Genomic DNA, 17150 nt, shown 5'->3' with positions numbered 1-17150 from the left:
GGGTGGCGTCGGCTTTGTTGGTGTGTTATCGATTAGGTTGATTTCTAGGTTGAACCTGTTTGGACTTTGATGTTTAAAAGGCTCCTTATGAGTTATATTCTTTATTTTTAGTCAATAAACAGTTTTTTGTCCCCAGTCACTCGCCCAAATTAAGATGAATTACGCAGAAGATCAATCACTTATTGAAAGTGAGAGGGAGTTTGTTGAGTTCCTTGATGAGTCTGTTGGTTTTCATTATTCTTTTTATTGTAAAAACTTCAGGATTTTTACAGGGGTCGATTAGTCAACATGATAAGCGACGGAAAATCGCGCTTAATTATCAGCGTCAATGACCTCCGTCGCGAGAATCCTAAAAGGACTGAACAGTAGTCAAAGATCGATTTCTTTTATTTAAGGTTAATTTCCAACGCATTCGCTGAACTGCTTGCATGTCAGCGCGCCCTCAAAATCTGTGTACAGAATATTAATCCAGATTACGCCCATAGAAACAGCGACTTCTTCGTTGGTTTTGAGGGGAGGTAGGTCCTTTTAGGCTCTCATTTATGCTTAGCTTTGGATCAATGCATGTTTCGCCACGGACTCTTACCTCTGCTCTCTTAGGGCATATGGTGTGCGTGGAAGGAATAGTAACTAGAGGTTTGTTTTGGTGATGTGACCAATTTTTGTAGCATCTATCGTTCGTCCCAAGATCACGTGCAGCGTTCATTATTGTTCAGTCACAAAAAAGACTATTGAACGTCGATACGCTGATATGAGCAGTTTGGATGCTTTCCCTTCTGCTGGTGCTTACCCAACTAAGGACGAAAATGGTAATTTACTGGAAACTGAATATGGGCTCTCTACGTATCATGATCATCAAAAAATTACCATTCAGGTAATGTCCTGTTCAGAATTTGCAGCGTTGGCTGTAGGAAATGCCAGAAACGGCGCCAGCCGGCCAGCTGCCTAGGTCCGTCGATGTTCTTTTGGACAACGACCTAGTTGATTCTTGCAAGGTAATATGGTTTATATCACGCTCACTTCCCCTCTTTCATCAAATATCTCTTCAGGCTGGTGATCGAATTCAAGTTGTCGGTCAATTTCGCTGTCTTCCTGGGAAAAAGAATGGTTATACTTCCGCCAGCTTCCGCACGGCTCTGATCGCGAATAATGTTCAACTCTTCAGTCAACAATCGGAGCCTAACTTTTCCGACAAAGATATCGGCATGATGCGGCTTATTTCTAAGCGTCACGTTAGTTTAGTTTTTAATACCAGATCCTTTCGAATGTTATCAGTTATACTTTCGAGGAATTTTATAGGATATCGTAGATCTTCTTGCTCGTTCTTTGGCACCTTCCATCTACGGTCACCGCTATATAAAGAAGGCGATACTTTATTTGCTCCTGGGTGGTGTGGAGAGAATATTGCCAAACGGTTCGCGTATAAGAGGTGATATAAACGTGCTCCTTTTGGGCGACCCCTCGGTTGCAAAGTCCCAATTTCTCCGTTTCGTCCTTCATGTCGCCAATCTGGCTATCCCAACTACTGGCCGTGGCTCTTCAGGAGTCGGTTTGACCGCTGCTATTACCACTGATCATGAAACTGGTAAGTTACTTAACCGTAACATCGCTTACAGTTGACTCAACTTGTTCGGTCTTCGAACTTGCTCCATGTTTAAAGGCGGCGCAGTGTTAGTCATCTGCTATGAGACAATTGTCTTTGTATATCAGGGGTCGAGTAGCCAGTTTTACTAGAGTACTTGAGGTATCATTAAATAACTATTGCTTCCTTCGTATTTATTTTCCATACAAGACGCTATGTCGTGAATAGCCCCGTCAAAATGTTTACTTTAGGTGAACGCCAGTTGGAAGCCGGTGCCATGGTCTTGGCAGACCGCGGTATTGTCTGCATTGATGAGTTCGATAAGATGTCTGATATTGATCGAACGGCCATCCATGAGGTGATGGAACAAGGCCGTGTGACGATCGCCAAGGCTGGCATTCAGGCCCAACTCAATGCAAGGTGCTCGGTGTTGGGTGCCGCCAATCCCGTCTACGGCCGCTATGATCAATACAAAACACCGATGGAGAACATTGGCCTGCAGGTAGGTAGCTTTGTCCTCCCATTATAGTTAATTGATTATGCCTGTAAAGTTTGGGTTTTTTTCCTATAAGGGTTTTTTGCAATCGTGTCCCGCAGTATCCTTTCAGTTATATTTGTGAAATCTGATGTTGACTTCTAAAAGTATGGGTGCAGTGTTATCTAGCTCGTGTTTGATAATTTGAGCCACCTTGACCTTGCTCTATTTGGCTGTTGTCTCGCGGTTTAGACGGCTCGTTTATGTTTATTGCTACTTAAAACTAACCAGTACACCCTATAGTTTTCACCTAACCACTACAGGACTCGCTGCTGTCGCGATTTGATCTGCTTTTCTTGGTGCTGGATAAAGCAGATCCTGAAGGTGATCGTGGAATTGCCGAGCACGTTCTTCAAGCTCATCAGTATCGCACTCCAGGTGAGCAGGAGGGTGAAGCTATGCCACTGCAGGATATCACCGTACATCTTGCCACCTGCAACATGGACCCCAATATGGTCGGAGGCGCTGCTGGTATTGACGCTGAGGAGCATCGTAAGGATTCAGCTGACCAGGTGTTTGAAGATCAGGGTGGTGTCATTAGTAGTGGTAGAAGTTTAAAAAACACGTGAGTTACGTGAAATCTCCTTGACCCGTTTTTTTGGCAACCTATCCACCACCATCAGTAAAGCAGATGTTGAGAATAAGCGCAATACCGTTGTGAGTAGCTGTAACGTGATTCATTGCAAGTGACTGCTTACTTGATGGCACGACTGTTTTACTGCGCAAAGCCAGAATTACTTTTTTTAATCTATAGCATTCCTTATTTTGTACTCTGTTCAGTACTATCTTCAAAAGTGGAACTTTCCCTTGTATGATGTTGTACACAAACCAACTTTGGTTATAAGTGCTTGTTTTTAAGTTATATCTGGTGTGTGGCAAAATACGTGTTTTTGGTTACTTTTGTGTCATACGTTCATTTTTAATCCTTGAATACACAGTGATCAATGCCAGCATGAAAATATAGTAAGCTTTTCCTGCACAGGGAGTGCTTTACAATAAGCTTCCTAAAGAAGTACGTTCATATCGCCCGCCAGTTGCGGCCCCAATTGAGTAAGGAGGCTGCAACCATCATATCAGAGAAGTACTGTGATTTAAGAATGCAACAGGATGCCGAAAATTCGACCTTGCGTCGCACTCAGCCTGTCACTGCTCGTACGCTTGAGACGCTCATTCGTCTGGCCACGGCAAATGCCAAGGCTCGCATGTCAAAAACTGTCACTAGGATAGATGCCGAGGCCGCCGTGGAGTTGATTTCTTTCGTTCTCTTCAAGGTAAAAATGACATCCAATCTGTCTGTTTTAGTTTATCAGAAGGTTGTCGCGTTCATACGCCTTTTTAAATGGTGTTGCTGAACAAAACGGGAGATTTGAACGTTTGCTAAAATTAAGTTATACCGTTTGCAGGAGGTATTGGAAAAGTCCCGTCGAAAAAGACCTCACACCACCGAAGGGGATGGAGGCAGTGGATCTGGGCTGGATACGGGTTCCAATGAGGAGACGGAAAACACGATACATAGACCACGTAAAAGGTTAGTTTAGCGCATTTTTTCTTACCTTTTGGGCTCTTATTGTAGACTGTTGTGTGGTTGATGAGTGTTTCGCTTTTAGTGGCATTTCTCAGATTTCTTTTAATTGAGGCTGTTAGCCACATTCCATCTCTAATCTTCATTTTGATGATTCTTGCAGCATCTAAGCACTGACTGCTAATTCAATCGATTGTGCACATCTGGGTGCAAGTGTAACCATGTTCCCATTGTCTTCGGTGTCTTCTTTGGCTAGTTAATTAGGCATGTATCTATTTGGCAAGGGGAGAGGGTGTGTGCATGTGGGCGGGTGGACGAGGAGTGATAGGCCGTACCGCGTTCCTCCGCCCCCATCCAGTGGTGAAGGTGGGTGATACGTAATGGCGAATGTGCGCTTGTGGGTAAACGCGGGTACAGGCACTCATGGAGGGTCAAAGTGGAGAAATATGCCTTATGTAGCGAATGTTCGCTTACTCCTTTTAGGCGACAAGAAACATTGTGAAATGTTTTCTTCCACTTTTTGGGGTATGTGTACACGCGTTTTTTTCTTATGCTTCTCCTTTTCTCAAGGAATGTGGAACATTATTCTGGGCAAAAATCAACCCAGGTTGCCCGTTTTTTAATAAGGGCAAGTCATTCTGCAAACAGCTGAACTGAAATGACAGCCGGTTTGATTGTCTCAAGTGAAAGCGGGTTTTCCTGTTGCATTGTAGTTTATTGAGCATTTCAATATTTACTAATTTGTACTTGTCCATCGAAGGATTCATTGTAAGCAAAACACCTTTACCCTACCCATCACATACAATGTGTAAATCAGCCGAATAAAGTGCTTTTTTGCGCATTTTTAGGGCAGCGACGGCGGAGGTTGAGTCGAGAGCTTTCGAGTCAACGTCGGGTGGTAGCGGCGGTGACGCCTGTGCCTTTGATGAGGCGAGGTGTGGGAAACTTGGTCTAAGTGGAATTAAACTTCCAGAGTCGCGCCTCCGCATGCTCTCAACTCTTGTCTCTCGGGCCTTCCAGGAGCGTCGTGTTGAACAGCTCGCCATTCCAGAGGCACGTCTGTAAAGTAGCCGTATCTTGTCCACTTATAACTAGTTTCTGACTACTCACCTCTAGAAATGGTATTTGAAACGATACACTTGCTGTTATCCCTCAGGCTGTCTGCTTTTCCTCCCTTTTATATCACTACCGTTATTTGTGCATATATTTGTACACACATAGGTGAGCATTCGTCCATGAAGTGGTTTAATAGCCTAGGAGACAATAGGAATGTCTGTTGTAATTACTCTTAACCCAGCGCCACAAAAACGTATTCAGTGTAGCGAAAAATAACGTGCATAAGCTACAAATATCTCTGCAGTTATTGGAGGTTAGGTGAGCATGGGAGAGTGCTGTTGTAAAGCGGGTTGCCCTCGCTTTTATACTGTTTTCATCACACGACAGCCATTTGATGCGAGCTGCAAGGGGTAAATTCTTTCGACTGCTATGATTTTAACTTCCTGTCTCCTGGAAAGCGACAGTGTGTTTGAAAGGGATGGGTTGATAAATTTCTTACTTGTTCTATAGGTCATTGCCTTCGTTATGGTGCAAACCTCAGAGTTCACGCGCTCTGAAATTGTGGCTGGATTGGACGCGCTACACAACAGCAACCGTATCATGGTTACAAACGATGATGTCTGGTTAATCTAACGACTAAGTACGTCCGTGATTTGATGCTTCACATCGTGTGCGCTGTCAGTTGCATTTATATTTTGTGTGAAACGGGTATGCTAAGCCTTATACTATTGAATAGTAATAATAATAAAACTAATTTGTTACTACTCATATTCTCCGTTTATCACAATGGGTTAGGGTAGCGATGCTCTTTAGTGCCAGAAGCCCTCGCCTAGAACACTAATAGGGTTCTAGTGTTCTCCCTGGGGCTACTAGTGGCTGCTTTCATTTTAAGCGTACCTGGCAAAGGTCAGGACATCGTCTGCTTTCTCAAGTCGATTTTAAGAATATCTAACACTACAACAGGTGAGGTTTAGTGCATGAGTCAGCTCCGAAGACTACAGCTTTCGGCAAAAAGTACTGAATGTAGAACATCTGGAGGGCCGATGGCATAATTGACATGGTCAGAGCGTCGAGCCACCGGGATGTTGATCGAAGCCCAAGTGCTATGAAGTGTGCATAGTTAAGTCAGGATAGGTGTCCCCCTGTTGTGTACTGCTGATATTTTAACGCGCCTAGTTCCAAGTCTCTGCATTTCTGCATTGATTTGCCGTAAAGCTGTGCATTGACTTATCCCCCGTCTTTCCATTATTATTGATCCTCTTTATTTTTTCCGATTGGAAGCTGTTTTTATAAACTGGGCACTTTTTTTCATGCTAATCGTAGATAGCAGGTAGAGAGTTTCACGAAAAGGCGTGACTTCCGTTTGGATTTGAATCACTCCATCGCCAAGTGCCTTAAGATATTGATGTATTTCAAGCCAAGTAGTGATGGTCTATTGCTGGGCGCCTTTAATCTAACAGATACAGAGAAACAAAGTCTGGTCATTGCTTGCAGAATTTAGTCTTATTCTCCTTATGCAGAGATCAAAGTAAGCACAAGACTTCATTCTGAAGCAGGCTTTCGAATGATGCAATTTCACTCTCCATGTACATAATGTAAAAAGGTGATTGGTCTACTGTAAACACCATTCAAAGAAACATCGGATGTAGTAATTGTTTCTTCCACTTGGGCTTCATGGGCTAGGTGCCACCCAGCAGGCATCGGGGACGAAACTTGCCAAACCAAGGGGAAAGATAAAGCCGTGACCCCGGCTGGCACGTGCCCAACTGGCTCCTGTGGCCCGGTGACAGTTTGGGGAGGGAGAGGAGAGGGAGGAAGTGATGATTTGCGCCCACATGCGATTGGGCACGCAACGTCGAAATATATCAATCAGTGTTGGGTCGCTGCGATTTATGAGCGCCAACACCCTCGCCGTCAACTTACTAATGGAATATTCCACTCCCCCATCCTCCCCTTTCCTTTGCCGGCCTAGAGACCGGGCACGCGTCAGATGAATCATGGGCAGGTCAATTACCACAACACCTTATTGCACGAACGTGGAAAAGTTTATTCTGAAACTAGTCTGCAAGTATGTTTTCTAAGTTTTATGGCCTCACCCGCAGTGCGCCAGGTGATTAATAAGTAACAAAAAGCAATCGCTGTGATTCCACGTCACTACCTTATTCAAAGAGAGGTATACACATTTCCCTCTCTCTTTTGTCCATTGAAACCCCAGGTAAGGCCTTACTACTAGTAGCTCGTGCTTTACCTCGGCCAAATGCATGCTGGTAATTGGAGCCCTCTTCGGTATAGCTTGATTTATTGACTTCATAATAAAGCCAAAACTCGAATGTATTCACCAGTGTTCTCGCGTTTACCAAAATACCGATTCTTTTCCCTCAAATCAAGTACCGATAGTCGTTGCTGCCACTGTTTTTCAGAGGCCTTTGGATCCTTTTCAAGCGCAAAGACACCTAGTCTCACTAAATGCATTTTGAGTATAAAGGATTGCAAATTCGGCTCGACTGTAGGCGATTTTGAGTTGTTAAGAGGAGAGAAGGCTGACTATACTGACAGCTCCTGTCCACTTACCATACTGCGTGTTAGGTGCGAACATCCACGTATAGTCTCGCATAAATAAGTTAAATGCTAATATCCGCCGCTGTCAATCAGTCATTTGCAGTAAACCAAAGCCGGTCATGTCCATTTACGATACATGCTTGTCAAAATCAACTGTCTTGTAAATAGATTGAGTTATCTTGTTCAATGTGAAGCAAATTATAAGCAAACCCAACACCACCACCTATGTAGGCATGTAGGTAAGGCACTGGGAATTTAGCTTTAATCGACTGTTTTGATCGAGAATAAAATAACTTATTTCTCTTTGCTAAAATTATGCAACTAAACAGAGAAATTAAAGGTAAGACCTGTTAACTATCAGTTTGCGGCACTAGGACCTGGTAATTATGCGCTGTAGTGTGGTTCCAAGTGGTCCCTTTAGGCCAACGTAGACCATTTTCCGTTGTTCAGGATAGAAGATCTTGCACTAGTCTTCACCCATCACTCCAAAAAGCGAACTTTATTCTGTTGGGGCACCTTGATATTCTAAGTTAGTGACTTCCCGACTTCTTTCCTTTTATGTTTCAAATGAGTCTCGACTGAGGCTCCATTCCTAAGGCAACTGAAACTCAGTATGCACCATAGTTTATCCTAGGAAATTCAAAAAATGTGTTTGGATGGACAGCAGTTTAGCCTCATTAACATGCTTCATGTCATTTTTTGAATTCTCCTGGCGTGTCTGTCTTGTTACGTTTAGTGTTCTTCCATGGCGAAACAGTGTGGTTTAGAGTAGGGGGGGAGCTGGGTTTTATTGTTGCTGGCATCCACAAAATAAACAGTCAGAAGTTAGCATAAACATCCTATTAAATTTGCGGTTTCACGCACCAAGGCGCCGACACCTACCCTCAGTGCCTCATCGCACACCACCAGACCAGTAATGACCACAACAACAGAAGCAACACAAACGTGGGCCACCAAACGCATCTTCGATACCGATGGGTTCTATCGTCCAGATTGGCAGGAATCAATCATATTCGCTTATTTTGCGCGAAGTAAGCAAGGAACTGCAGTCACTGTTTTCGGTTGAGTGGGAGAAAAAGCTTGAATACGAGATCATTTGTTTCCATCGAAAACTGGACACACTTGCTGCCTTTTTAAGTGTTACAAGTAAATACAGAGGTGAGGGAAATCAAAGAGGACTTTTAGTAGGTTTTTAAGCATGCACATATCAAAAGAGAGGGAAGTTGACTTCAAGCCAGCTTAAGAGGTCATGTGTAATTTGTGCATACCCAAGCATGTTTATGAGTCCAACATCACCTGAACATGGATGCCATCAATGATGATTCCCGTCAGTCCACCATTTGGCAATAATAACTGGTACCAGTAATTTTATTGTCGCTTTCTGGACACCATACCTTTCGGTTATATAAAATTAGTGTTTTTCGGCAGCAAAGTGATCATATTTTGAGTCCAGCTTTGCAAATCTAGAGAGAGTAAATTAAATAAATTAGTAAATAGTCCCTTAACAGGATAATTTGTTTCTAGTATTTACAGAAGTTTACCATTTGAAGCAATACGTAAACATCCAAATAAGCGCGGCGCAAGAATCGTCCAAATAGTTGGTGCGCTGTCTGGAAGCACCCATAAGAGTCAACATTCGAGAGGACTGATCGGGTTATAGCTTTGCTAAATAGGATTTGAAATCGCGTTTGACACGGTATTTGGATGCGCACTAAAACCGAAGGACTCGTTACTGGTCACTCCTGCAACGTAGCTAAAGTGCAAAAACGGTGACTTTGTTTAATGCCTGTAAATCGTGCAAAAGAAGATTAACCGATAGCAACGCACTAGTTCACTTCTCCCACTTCGGAATGATCAAATCAAAGTGAAAATAGCAATGACAGCACCCCTCGTAAACCCTTCTTCTAAATCGCTTAGATATTGTTTAACTTCACTTGGTGATGTGTTCCTTATCGCCACTCAACACCTTGGATTATGTCGACTGCTAAGTAAAAACTAGTCGATGTATTATCTTCCTTTGAAGGAAATTGTGAGTAGAGCGATTGGTAATTTGTAAATATTTGTTAAGAAGGTAAGCTTAGCCAGCCACCTTTCGGGAAGTGCTACCACGGTTTTAAAATTTCACTCTAAATCACTTGTTACGATCTCTGGTTTTAACAATAAAGGTTGCTACAAAGTCAGGAATGAAAATTGTAGTTAAGGTAATCAAAAGCAAAAAAAGCATTCAATGCTATCTTGACTTCCAATTTTTCGAGGGGAGTTTGGTGGATCATTAAGCTAAGGACTTTTTCAAACCAGCTATTCCTACTTTAAGCCCTAATTTTTAAGCAAAATATATCGTCGGTTTTGAGAGGCCTTCATTGCCATCTCTATTCGAGGTCTTAAATGTATAGGTATATACAACTCGATAACCTTGTGATAGTGAAAAACAATAGATAGGCAGGGCCAAAACAATGCTTCCAAAATAATGAGATAAAACTCCTTTATTGCTGTAACGCCACGGAAAGAGATGGTGCTGGTGGAGGTGGAAGTGAAGGTGGAGGAAGCACTAAGGCATGTGTTTGCCGAAAAAAGCCTAATGGCCACCCATCATGGCGTCTGGGCGGGAAAGGAGAGGGGGGTTGATGCTGGAGGAGGGAGTGAAAGAGGGAAGAGAAAAGGCGGGGGGCGGAAGCGGAGGAAGAGGAGGAGGAAAGGAAAAGAGGAGGATTATTTAGTGAATATGATTCACTCCTTCTTTTCCTCACTATCACCACCACCACTGACACAGCACACCACGCCACAAAGCATTTATTGCAGCAAAAATAAACCACTAAAAACCACCGCTAGGAGTCGCATCCAACGCATCCAACAAGTGCTGGTTTCGCTAATTGAGGGCTTTTTGTGCAGGTGGGAGAAAACGAGAGGCAAAACACCCTTTTTTTGGTACCCGTTGATCTGCTTGTAATTAATAAGTTTTCGCACATGCCCTTTGCGCGGTAATATGAGGGAGGCCAGAGGGCAGTACAGGAAACGGGCAAATGTCGTTTAATTTGACAAAAATGTGCACACTAATCGCTCTCCGTTAATGATTACACTTGCACAGTAGAAGGCTATTTACCATGAATCACATTAGCCAAAGACTCTTTGAAGCATTGGGTAATGTTACTAGTGGTTCGCTATTTCGCTCGTAAAGTCTACAGCAGTAGCGGCATATCATCAGCCCCAAAAGCAATCAATCGCTTTCCGTAAACTTCAAGCAGCACCATATGTTTGTACTGACTTTAGCTATTATGCTGCAGCATCTGGTTATGTAGAAGTACGATTATTTGCCATATAAAAGCTAATACTGGATTCGTTTAATAGATCCTCTGGTAGTAGAACCGTGATCTTTTTCGCTAGTGATTTGAAAGTCGTCCTTGACACCAAACAAAAAAATGATCAGTAAAATCAAGTTTTACGATTTTCTTTTACAACATTAAGTACTACAATAAGTGTGCATGTGTTTGTGTGCCACGACGCTTATTGATAAGCTTATAAGGCTTCCAAATTTTACCTGTTCTTACTGGTACGGATATATTATAACATAGTAGATGAAAATAAAATAAATACGAAATGCGCAGATAATCGGACTAAGTTTATTGATGAGGGAAGTGAACAGCTAAGAACGCAGATTTTAAGGTACTTTGTGAGTACATGTTACAAAAGACAGTTGAGAGAATTTCGTGATGCCATTTTTGTAAGGTGCTTTTTGTAGGGTCGTCCACTTGGTGGGCCTGACAAACGATGCCAACAGTGGGCGTATTTCGATTGTCAGATAGCCCCTCTCTACGTGTGCATGCATCTTGTCAATCTCGAGTGACGCGGTGAATATGTGTGCGGCAAATACACAAACCCTGAGGTTGTCTCAATGCCCGCCTCAGTGCGTGTATTGAGGTGTTGGTGTGTGTACAGTCGTCGTCGGTGGTCCCAATCCCGAGCTCTTGTAAAGGAATAAACAGGCCTCCTCCTCCACCTTTCACACACGCATACACTGGCCGGCCACCATGTCCCACACGGTTACACAATGCCCCATGCTCTATTGTAAAGGAATTGTCTCCATGCTCTTCATTAAGATGTTTTACGATGTTGTACAAATGGTTTATTAAGCAAGAAATTATTCCTCTTTCTAGAGGGCCTTTACAGAAAATGTAAATTATCATTTTCGATGCATAAATTGGAACCCAAAGCTTGTATAGCTTGTATCACTCCAGTTGCACCTGTGAAAAACGCACTTTGAATCCCCTAAGGCAGTGAATTTGGCGAGGCAGTCACGGTGCAACCGGCCGAGCTTATCGATGACCCAACCACAATTCCCATCACCTCGTTCCACTCTCTCCCCCCGGCTATCGTCGCACCCTCACGCCGACCCCTCGCAGTTGCACCCTTGTCAAAGCGGTGTCCCGGGTTCTCCACAAACTAATGTTGCGGCGCAGGCAAACGTGTCAGCATCACAGCAGTAATCGATGCCACTTCGGTCCAAATAATGCATTGCTTTCTTAGACACTGCTTTTTAAGACTTACGCAAAGTAAATGCTTGAGACTGGAAAACGTGTGAGTAAAAAGTGGTCTGCTAGAAGGGTTCATATGCTCTTGAAATAACCTATCGAATTTCTCTTAGATTCCTTGAGAACGGTGCCTAGCCCATTGTGCAGTTGCCCTTGATAGGGATCGTGTGTAATTAAAGTATGTGGTAGCATGAATTGATCTTACTTCTGGTATCTTTCCACACTCACTGACATTTTAGCCAAATATGAACTCATCTGAGTGCCGCAGCTGGCGAGCTGAGTCTGATTAAGCGCTTCTTTTCATTCCTGCGTGCATACGCTCTGACACTACGTCACCCACTGAGGGTGAGCTGCGTAATTCTATGCCTACAGTAGATACTACCTCCGTTTGGAGACAAGTGCACATTATTTTCCGATCAATCGGATACTAAACTCTCTACACTTTTCACCCACTAAGTTAGTAGTATTATGTTAAAGTGGTCCATCACATTATGATAATCGGTGGGAGCTTTTTTGTAGTATATTCTGCTATTCTTCAGATTGTTTGTTTGAAGTACATTGGTGTTAATTTTTCGCTTTTACTTTGATGATGTGCATTCCACTACCGAACGGTTGAGGGGACAGGTGGATTTGATTTGCTGGACTTGAATGCGAGCTCCGAGCTTTACGTGTGGTCCTCAAGCAGAGTTTTGAAGCAGCAAGCAGTGTGGAGGGGGTAGTGAGAAGCTCATTTCACTACGTCATTGAGTGACAAGCTTTCTCTTTTTCAATGAGATGGATGTGGAAGATAAGACCACCTGAATTCGGTAAATGAGTGAAATAGCGAGCAAACACTGCTGAATTAAGAGACTGGTTTAAGGTGCGTCGCTTCTCACGATAATTCCGGCCTTAATAAAACAAATCATGTGCTTTCTCAAAGGGCCTATCTGGGTCAACTGATTTCAAGAGGAGAAACGAATAACCGTGAGCTTTAAACCGATTTATTAAAGCCTCAAATGGTAGAACTTGTATGATTTTACGATGTGAACTTTGCGGAATTTAAAATTCGTGCTTGAGACTGAAACTTCTACTTCAGCAAAACTCTGCGATACAATTAAACGGTAAATTGTGTTTAATCTCTGGGCGTGAGTACCTTTCGAATTAACTAAGACCTGACCAGGGGCTCCAACAAAGTTTCGTAGTTGATTGGCGGAGCAAATTGCTTCTTGAATTAGTATTTTAAAGTGTATAGGATTGAAAATATGTCAGCATTACTCATCCTTCATAAAACATAATTCGTATTTGCAAACTTTATGAGGGATATGTCCAATTAATACCTGCAAAGCTTTTTGGTGTTCACTAATGGAAATACCGAGGATTCACAATGTCAGAACCTTTGGCGGCAGATTCGGTAATATATGATTAGATCATTTGAAGTTTTGCTTGAGAAAGTAAGGATGTGGTTACTTGCAACAAAAATATTGGACTTCTCAAATAATAACCCCTTTCCTGATATGATTTATGGGTGATTTACTACATGCCCTGTTCCAGTGTTCATCCTCACCATAGCCAGAACGTCAATCAGTAAGCTAATAACGGTAGGAAAAAGTTCGGAATGCCGGCTAACCAACTCCTCTGGTTGACTATTAGTACGATTTCATTGGTATGAGGGGCAACACTTGCTATTTCCTGCTACTTAAAGTGAAGCCTAGGTTTCATTTCGGTCTCATTATGCACCATTCTCGCTTGAGGACGCCACAAAATTAGGAACTATGTCGTCTCCTTTCAGAGACCGCCACCAGCAGTCTGCTCTACTAGAAAAGTGGTGGGTTCCTCGTGAGCCAAATGAACTACTGCAGTAGCAGTAGCGATTAAACTCCAAAACATCTTGATGCTGCACCTTGACTGAAGAGGCTGCTACATGTGTGAGAAGTGCTGAGCCGGCTTTCAGTCGGACCTTTTTATTTGTATGTATGGCTAAGCTAGTTTAATCAATTCAAAGTTCAAGCAGATGTGATGTTTACCTTTCGTCCATCAACACGGAAGTTCTTTTTCATTTCATCTTTTGCTACCGATGCTGGGTATTTCAAGCTATATGTTACTCAAGTAGAGGCAAGGGACAATTAGGCCATGTGCATTTGAGCGGGGCTGTGTGTCGTGTCGGTTTGGGGGTGTGCTCGTGGGCGTGTGGGCTGTGTGCCTGCTCTGCTGCGTGTGCCACTTTGTCAACCACAAATCATGACTGTTCGTACCTCTTCTGCGTGAGCATCAACTGGATAGTGGCCAAACATCGAGCACACTTCAGCCCTCAGTTAGTTGACTTCCCGGCGTCTGTTGGGTGAGTTGGCTTGATTTTATCTTCCGCTTACATATTATTGTATTCGAGAAAAATTTACATACTTTGAATCACCTAGAGCATAATGCACAGGCACATTAATACCTCAGCATTATACACCAGTTAACATTTATTTTGCCTGCACCGGAATTTGGGCGCCATGTTAGGATGGGATTAAAGCCGGCACGCCTGAAATGCAGCGGTGCTTGAGTGCAGTCGGCCACTTCGTGGGAGATCTGAACCCTCTCTTAATGTTAAGAGTGATTCTGACTTATGTAATCAGTCAAACTTGATGTTCCTCTGGCATCATTTGGCAGTCAGTTTATCTGCGGATTAGGTCACAGCGAAAATCCACTGCATATTCAAGGCTGAAAACAGATTGTTCACTTTCTTATTAGATATAGTAAGGTTGACAATTTCTAAAAAAGTACGAAGCTGATACCAGTGTAAACCATATAATTGAGATTGCTGAGTTAAATTAGTTGCCATTCCACGTCAACGGACGAAAGTACACGAGGTAGCCACCATCAATGTTCACCAGTGTGCCAACCGTAAGCAATTGATTTGTGGCTATTCGCCTGGTCTTGAAAGTGCGAAAAGGCAAACTTTCACTAAATGCTAACTTTGGTACCGTCCATTCTGTGGCCAAACAGTGGCCATGAATAAACTTAATTATCATTTACAAATGTTTGGAGAACATTGTTCCTCATAAGCTTCCCGAACGAACTATGCAACGACACCCATGCAACGCAAACCTACACATTCGGTATTAAGTATATGCTGAGCTGATCACAGAGTAAACGGAAGGTGTACACTAGTCTTTGCTGCTTTCCCAAGTTCACTTTAGTTTCACATGTTCCATCGTGGCTACATCGAATCACGCGGTCAATTTAGTGCCAAATGATAGGAGAGGCTCCCTTATTTCAATGAAAAGGCTTTCCCGTGGTGTACTTTATAAAAATATGCTTCTATGTAGAGTTCTGCCGTACGCCAGTCGCCAACTTTCAGTAGCTTTAAGAATACAATAAAAGCATCAATGCTTCAAGCACTCCTAGTAAGACTCCAATGCTCGGAATCACTTCTGGGAAAAAATGCTTGTGCGTCATCATGGCATAGTCAAACCCTATGACGTTTCACCTCGGTTTTGTTGCTAGAAGAATACCATACTTACTATTGCCTATAATTAACTCTTCACTTATCGAGAAAGAATACAAAAATGCACACTTTTGAAAGAATTTCTTAAGATTACAGCGCAACCTTAACTTAAAAATCGGATGTTCCGCATCGACAGAATTCACTTAAATGTTCAGACTGTGATTGCAACGTAAAAAAACGCCTCTCATGGGAGATTTGACGGCTTTAGTGACATTTTTGATAAGGAGCTCCACCGCCTGCAAAACAAATCACACGTTTCGCCTAGCAGATAAGTGTGACCGAGTCAGTGCGTTTACTTGATGACAATTGACTGCTATCACTAGCCTTCACAAGCCGCGACTCCCAGTTGCGTGCGTCTACTCGATCACTCAAGTCTGTCACAATAGACGGCAAACGGCCAAACACATTGGCGGCCACTTTTTATCTTCATCGTTATCTTAGTGTGTTGACATTACATCGTACGTCATGCTGTGCAAAAAAAGAATAAGTTGGCTTAGTGCTTCTGAAGGCCTTATGTGTCACCGATTCTGAGATCGACGCTGGCGCCACCTATTGTGCAGGCCACTTATCAACATGTGTCAACTGCAAATTTGGCTGAAAATAAGCATATGTGTGCCCAGCACATCACTTCCTTTAAATTTTTTTGGCTACTGAAATGTTAAATATTTTTCTCTAACAATAAGCAAACTGAACTCTTGTCCTTTTTAACTTTGATAAAATATTTAAAATAAATTCCATTACGGAAGAGAGAGTTGGCCCTCATTTTAAATTTAGTCAGATGAATGGAGAAGTGAAAATCGGACAACCCTGTAGGTGTATGGGATGGTTGTCTGCTCTTATGTGACGTTGAGTGTGAAGACGAATCCATGTCCCGAACGGAGGGCCTTCCGTGGAGTTTACCCTGCGTCCTTCGCGAGCAGGCCTCACTGCTTTGTGCAGTTACCCTCGCAGTATCAACTCGCCGGGCATGTGTTTGAGGGCTCATGTGCAATTGCGCATGCGTGCTCGCTTACTGCCTTTCCGCATGTGGTGACACTGAGGTTAGGGTGAGGTTGGAAGGGTAATAATTTATCTCGCCAATAAGGACGTGTATGTGTGTGTTTGTGTGCTGAGATCACTCCTGTATCCAAGTTACCACAGAGTTATGTATGGAACCCGATACTTTCGTTCAATGCCCTTGCACGTGTGAGTTTGTTTGAGAATGCACACAGCGGTGCTAGGTGTGGGCAGTTAGAGGCGCATCAGATTCAGCCGATATCGATACATTGGGGTGAGGAACAGCCCATCCTCTCCTGCTCCTTCCCCCTCCCTCCCACCGTCCCTCTCTCATTCCTATCACATGGAACAGGATTTGTGCCTAATTGCGCATCTCAATTTCTATCGCTCCACTGCATTCGCCTGGTGATCACGCAATTTAAATTTTACCATTTTAATGGATAGTGCAACTGAAATTGTGGTTGTTTTAATTAGATTCTTGTTGTTAATGGTGCCAAGTTATATGCCTGTTAAGGTACACTTCAAATGCATGTCAAGCCTGCTCAAAACCAAATTTCATTAAAAATTATTCTACTAATTTCATTGCAAAGAGGGCACAGTTTCTTCGCTTTCTCAGAATTAGCATCAATGCGTTGTGTTTTCGAGCTCACGCCAATTTAAATAAGGCAATTTTAGTTTCCTCAATTTCCTCATTTCAAAACTCAAGTGGATATATACCTTTAACTCGTGTGCTGGAGCTGTTTTTACCCTTCAATAGCAAACTGGTTAGTCGGGAATTCAGTAATCGCACCTGATTAAGGCATTTAAGGGCTCGTTTTTCGTATTTGGTGCACCGTAGTGTCACTGCTTCGACAGCCAACCATGCGTTTGCGGCTATCTGGGATCAATCCCGCTCCAGAGCCTAA

The 17150-nt window shown here is 43.0% G+C and overlaps 3 protein-coding genes across 3 annotated transcripts; 2 read left to right on the top strand and 1 right to left on the bottom strand. All coding sequences in view use genetic code 11, as the record gives it.

Moving 5' to 3' along the window:
* Window positions 1–154: 154 nt before the first annotated feature.
* Window positions 155–5323, top strand: EGR_01562 (DNA replication licensing factor MCM3; the record flags this gene model as incomplete). Its single annotated transcript, XM_024490811.1, has 14 exons — window positions 155–223; window positions 262–365; window positions 396–518; window positions 551–636; window positions 669–874; window positions 912–995; window positions 1050–1232; window positions 1300–1585; window positions 1834–2084; window positions 2381–2682; window positions 3100–3388; window positions 3521–3645; window positions 4488–4700; window positions 5206–5323. 14 exons carry the CDS (start codon window positions 155–157, stop codon window positions 5321–5323), a joined length of 2439 nt encoding a protein of 812 aa, XP_024354676.1.
* A 2080-nt stretch (window positions 5324–7403) lies between these two features.
* On the bottom strand, window positions 7404–9478 carry EGR_01561 (hypothetical protein; the record flags this gene model as incomplete). Its single annotated transcript, XM_024490810.1, has 2 exons — window positions 7404–7575; window positions 9390–9478. 2 exons carry the CDS (start codon window positions 9476–9478, stop codon window positions 7404–7406), a joined length of 261 nt encoding a protein of 86 aa, XP_024354675.1.
* Window positions 9479–16071: 6593 nt separating this feature from the next.
* Window positions 16072–17150, top strand: EGR_01560 (hypothetical protein; the record flags this gene model as incomplete). Its single annotated transcript, XM_024490809.1, has 2 exons — window positions 16072–16289; window positions 17084–17150. The coding sequence occupies 2 exons, from the start codon at window positions 16072–16074 to the stop codon at window positions 17148–17150; spliced, it is 285 nt and encodes a 94-aa protein (XP_024354674.1).

This window comes from Echinococcus granulosus (assembly GCF_000524195.1).
Source record: "Echinococcus granulosus chromosome Unknown EG_S00006, whole genome shotgun sequence".
Taxonomy (NCBI): Eukaryota; Metazoa; Platyhelminthes; class Cestoda; order Cyclophyllidea; family Taeniidae; genus Echinococcus; species Echinococcus granulosus.
This window is presented reverse-complemented; position numbering and strand designations above follow the sequence as displayed.